General features: G+C 38.5%; 1 protein-coding gene and 1 pseudogene across 1 annotated transcript; one reads left to right on the top strand and one right to left on the bottom strand.

Annotated features, from left to right (window-relative positions):
• LOC112452493 overlaps window positions 1–816 on the bottom strand; it is a 3,604-nt pseudogene extending 2,788 nt beyond the window's left edge.
• A 1,124-nt stretch (window positions 817–1,940) lies between these two features.
• LOC112452495 (protein FAM177A1-like) lies at window positions 1,941–3,780 on the top strand. The gene is made up of 4 exons (XM_025012737.1): window positions 1,941–2,350; window positions 2,901–3,029; window positions 3,100–3,364; window positions 3,435–3,780. The coding sequence occupies exons 1-4, from the start codon at window positions 2,075–2,077 to the stop codon at window positions 3,443–3,445; spliced, it is 681 nt and encodes a 226-aa protein (XP_024868505.1). The 5' UTR covers window positions 1,941–2,074; the 3' UTR covers window positions 3,446–3,780.
• The last annotated feature ends 2,015 nt before the right edge of the window (window positions 3,781–5,795 follow it).

The following is a 5,795-nucleotide window of genomic DNA, read 5'->3' on the forward strand; positions in this document are numbered from 1 at the left end:
TGATCCAGCAACGTCCGGTCCTTGGTGGGCGTGGTATACTTGAAGAGATTCTTGGTGACCAACGGCGAGAGCACCCTACGCTCCTCGCACTGCCCCTTCACGTCCTCTATGCTAGCTCCGAGCAGCTCGTTCTTCAGCAGGCAGGAATAGGCGATGCCGTCGCGGCTGCCCTCGCCGTTCTCTCGCGTCTTCTTCGCCACCAGGCCGCCCCGGCCATTTTCGCTGATCATGGAGAAGGTGGTCTGCCAGTTGTTGCCCGAACGAGTGGGTATAAAGCGATCGTAGCTGTTGTTGCACGCCGACGTCTTCGTGGGGGAGAAGTAGATGGGCGAGTAGGTGGCGACGGCGCCGGGCAACGTCGCCGTGCCCGTCGCCGTCGAGGCATCGCCGCTCACCGGCTTCAGCAGCCGTTTCTCGTACTCGTGATGGAACATGACGCGGACGCGATGGATACGTCCCACCTCACCTCTCGACGGCAGTTCCCCGCTCACATAATTAACGTATCGCGAACGCCTCTCTCGCATGCACCGTTGTGAGAGGCCGTGCCCGCCGTGTGGTCGTGGAGCCGAGCCGAGCCGCTGCGCCGACAACTCCGCGATCGATCTCGGGCCTCGGGACTCGGGACACGTCACGAGCTCATCCCCGGCCCCGCTGTTCAGCCACTCCGCCTCCGCGCGTTCCGTTCAGCTTTCCAAGACGGTCTGAGGTGCGAGAGCGAGCTGTTAACCACCGTCCCAGTCCGTCGTGCTAGCACTGGTTAGGCAGCCCGTGCCGTCGCCATTCGACGTCAGGTTCAACTCGCAGGATCGAGAATCGAGAATGCCGCACGAGGTCGAGCGATCGCTCCGTATCCGCCAATAGAAACGTGTCTCACGGAGCGATAAGCTGCACTCGGACCGGGGTGGGGAGGTCGATCTTATCGACCGTTTTATCCCTTATTATTGATTACTTCACGGTCTTTACACAATAACCTGCGATGATTTGGAATTAATAATATTGCACAATATATATATTAATAATAAGAGATTAGCCATTTCGTTGCAATTTGCGCGTATATTTCACCTTTATTTTTGTCGACATTTTGAAAGATTCGTAATAGAATCTTGATAACTAAAATTCTCGTCGTTTCAACCCTGATCTGAATATTATCCGAATTATTTAGCACAATAATAATAATAAATAATAATTTATAATCGAAGATTACTGTCGCGAATGCAAATGTTCATGATTTCTCCTGTGAAAGATAATCTAAATTCTTTAATACAAAAATAAAATAATATTATAAATCATATCAAGGCAGAATAAAAATGTTACTTAATAGAATTTTGTAATAAAATTTTGATGGTAAAAATCCTCGTTACAATCCCGCTTTGGAATTATTTAGCACAATAATATTATACTGAACACAATAATAAATAATAAATTATAATCGAAGATTCTGTCGTGAATGCAACTGTTCATGATTTTCTCCCATGAAAGATAATCTAAATTCTTTTATCCGAAAATAAAATAATATTAAATCGTATCAAAGGCAGAATAAAAATGTTAATTAATATATAAATCACATTTATCTAATTGCCGAATAAAGGAAACGTCGTTTTCAAAGTAAACTTTTGAGTCACCGATTTTCTCGAACTTTTAAAATCTCGCTTATCTCGTTCATGTTTTTTCCTTCCATTCTACTCAAAACACACATTCGTTCCATTTAAAAGGCAACAAATGTCGATGGTCAAAAGATAAAAATTATTATCGGGAATAACGGATTTCTCATCGATAAAGACGAAGGAATTTAAAAACTTTCTGGACGGTTAGAGAAACCGGAGTATTATTTATTCCACGTTATTTCTCCACCGTCTCCACTTCGAATGTCGCGAATGTGCCAATTGCAGCCGCGCATGCATGATATTGGTATATTTTGGTATACCAGTTAGCCCCAGAGTGAGCCGGAAAAGGAGGAAGCTCCGCTAAAATCGATCGCGGAATGGCATTTTTAAACGCAAAAGGTGGCATGTGGTGAGGCCCGTTCACCGGCTGTGCGGTAGAAGGAGCACTGTCCACCGAATTGGCGGCGCCAATGCGATCGCGATGCCTCGCCGTTTCTCCCGACGGCTCGACACCGCTCGTTTCGGTCGTTTCGGATGAGTCATCCGACGAACGGAACGGCGAGCGGAGAACGAGGGGGAGCTTGTTCGACAACACGCTGTCGAGATTGTCGAGAATCGTCAGGGCGCGACGCGGCACGAAGGGCTTTGTTTACCGCAAGATACGGCCGACGATGGCGTCAGACAGAGACGACATTGGGGATCTGAGCGACGTTATTCTGCAAGAGAATTCAGATGCCGAGACGCAGGTAACGTGCTCCGGTTGTCGCAGGACATGCGGACGGGAGATATGCGATATGCGTTTCGTGCCGCTTAACCTTTCACTTATCCAGGCAGATAAATAGATTATTTGTACAGATCCCCGCTGTAAACTCCCAAAAGTTTTTCATAGAAAACTAGATTTTTTTAAGGGAAATATGTCGAATTATCAGTAGGCAGATATTTGCTAATCACATTCCGTTGCTGTACAAATTACTGGTTATCTTATATTTTTTTGTGCAGTAGACCTTCAGATTTATTGTGTAGTTAAAATATAATTAAGATTTGATAAGATAAGAGAGTTTTGGAGTACAAGATTCTTAAGACAAACAATAGGCTTCTTGACTTGTTTTTTTTCTTTAATCTTCTCTTTCTATCTAGTTAGTTTTTACGTTATTAACTATCTATTAAAGTTCTGCCATTTATTGTCTATTCAAGTTTTTCGTAAGTAGATCCTACAATTGGATCTTTTTCTATAAAAACTTTATAAACATATTTTAACAAATTTAATACAGCTTGACTTTAATTAATGTTGCGCAGTGTAAACGCAAATTGAGCAAGAAACCAAAGAGAGTGCTGCAATTTTCGGATGGAGTAATGGAGGAATATTCGTCGGAGGATGAAGTTGACGCACCAAAGAATAATAAAACTGTGTCGCAGATAGATACGGTAATTATGCAAATCTTGTAACTTGTTATATGTTCAATAAGAATAGAAAATAATAATACATATTTTATAGAAAAATATGACTTGGTTACCATGGGCGTGGCATCAAACTACATGGTTCAGTTCTAAAATGTTGGATGGTTGCGATTACGTTGGCGAATGCCTGGCCAACTTCTTCGGTATAACAGCGCCCAAGTATCAGTTCGAGATCAATGAGTTTTATAGGCTACAAGCGCTCGAAAGAGAACTATTTCATAAGCAAGATTTGGAAATGGGTGGCTGGAATGAGCGAAAGAGGAACAATCTCATAAGTAGCGATGATATGTTGACAAATGAACGTAAGTAAGAATATTAGAAGGAATTTGATATTGAGGAAACATGTTACATGTTACAAATTCTCTATTTTAGAATGCGTTTAAAACATTGCCTACACATAGCTTTGACAGGGATTTATTGCTCAATTCTAAATTCACTAGAAATTTGCAAATGGAAATAATGAATGCTTGAATGATTTCAACCAATATTTTTCTATGCGACATTGAAGTTTTTTAAATAATATAAAATAACAAATATAATTATTACAAAAGAAAGTATATGATGTAGGACAAAAATTGAACAAACTTATTGCGATATATATGGCGTTTTAAAAATGAAAGCATTTAAATGAAAATCTTGCAAAACTGCCACCTTCAAGTCAGTTTAAACTAAGTAAGTTGATATATATGTTACAGAGATTTCGTGTAATTCGTTCTTTTTTTGTAAAATTTCTAGAGAATCCACAAAAAACCAGGATATTGTGGAATGAATAAAAATTACACAATTTTACTAGTGATTTTGCAAAATCCTAGGTTCTATCAGTAAGCTAAAATTTTTATTAATTTATATTTGAAAATATAAATTATATGTTTATAAACATAAAAGATATATATAAATTTATATTTATTTTTAAAAGTTATATTTATATTAATAATTTTTATTTATTCCACAATATCCCAGGTTTTTATAGATTCCCTAGGGATTTTGCAAAAAAACGAAATACACAAAATCTCTGCGACATGTATAAGAACTGTAAATATTAAAAGTTTTAGTAATAGTGTTATTCTTCATATCATTAATCGTTGTAATAGATCGAGATATAATTTATTGTGTAAACTATTATATATAAGGTACTTATAACTATATTAAGTATTATATCTGTTAATATTATTAAAAAATATGTTATTTTATTGCGAAAGAAAATTTGTTGAATCCTGCATTTGCACATACGTCCATATGATAATAAATAATATATTCAAATATCACTTGCTGTTAATTATATCAGCCGTGACTCATAGAATTATTATGCAATCAATAAGGTCAATAAATGTAATTAATAAATGTCTCTGTATTTAATAAAACAAATATCCTTTTTATAATCAAAATTTCTTAGCATAAAATTATATTCCCTCGATAAAGTATTTTTCAAAAGCATTTTTTGTAAATTTACGGATATCAAGAAATAGTACAGCATAGCAAACGTACAATAGTAGTATGATAACTTGTAAGGATAAAAATACATATTGCTCTCGATAGTTTTTCTTCAAAAACATCTTGAAATCCTTCATTTATTACGTGTTTCATTTGCCGCGTATATATTTGCAATCTTTTGTTGATTAAAATCCCAAACACAAAAGTTACAGATACCCTGTAAAAGTCTTTTAGACATTTGCGTTTTCTAGATTGCTCAATGCGAACTAAAAGTTCTTGTATTCTAAACAAAATTATGTCTCCGGCACAAACCTATGCAGCGCGCTAGTCAAAACTAGCAGGGAATCTTGGAGACCCTGTGGAAAATGTCTTTGCAGCCAGGAACCTTTATACTGCTCTATATGAGCCAACATCTTGTTCGCTATATCGGTCCTGAAAGTGGGTGGCAGATTACATACTCCTAGATTGATGACCGCGAGTCCCATGTTGCTATTCGGATTCACACCGACTCCGATCAATGTTCTGCCGATTTTACAGGCCGTCAGCATCAGATCGGATGTTAATTGCAATTCCTGTATCTCCATAGATGCAAATTTGGAGGACAAGCTCGCCTCGTACAACGAATGGGATATTCGTTTGATCTGCTTCGTCATTTTCTACGAACGTATAATAGCAAATTAATTCGCAATATTCGAGTCTTATCTTGTTATTCATTCTTAAAATATTAAGATACACTTCGGATATTCAAACAAGCGAACACGCAAGTGTACTTACAGCGAACAGATCGGCCGAAAGATACTCCAGATTCACATTATCTGGATCGGTCAGTAATCTATATAACGTAGAACCGCGATTATCTGGTATTTGTTGCAAGTCTTTGACTGCTTGATTTTTACTCAATGTTAATACCAACGTGTCTAAACGTCCCAACTCCAATATCGCATTGCCGATTTTATACTCCGAATCTTGAAATACGTGTATGTCCAATAACTTCGTAATATATCTTTCTCTGCAAAACAAAACGATTTTATTAAACATGAACATATGACATTTAATAATCGTGGATTGCAAATTTTGCGACAGGTACCTAACTGATGCAGATAACTCAGGGATGTCGTAATTGTCATCAGGTCCTAAATCTATTTCCGTTGTTGGATTCCAAGATAAACCAGCCGCTACTAGATAACCGATCCACGCGAAAGGATGCGGTGTAAGATGATGACTGCCCGACCAGTGTGCAACAACGATACCGATCGAGTTCTGTTCCAGAGAGGTTTTTATCGCGTTTCTTGTGTTGGCATA

This window comes from Temnothorax curvispinosus, unplaced genomic scaffold (genome assembly GCF_003070985.1).
Source record: "Temnothorax curvispinosus isolate PA1 unplaced genomic scaffold, ASM307098v1 QBEX01003408.1, whole genome shotgun sequence".
Classification (NCBI taxonomy): domain Eukaryota; kingdom Metazoa; phylum Arthropoda; class Insecta; order Hymenoptera; family Formicidae; genus Temnothorax; species Temnothorax curvispinosus.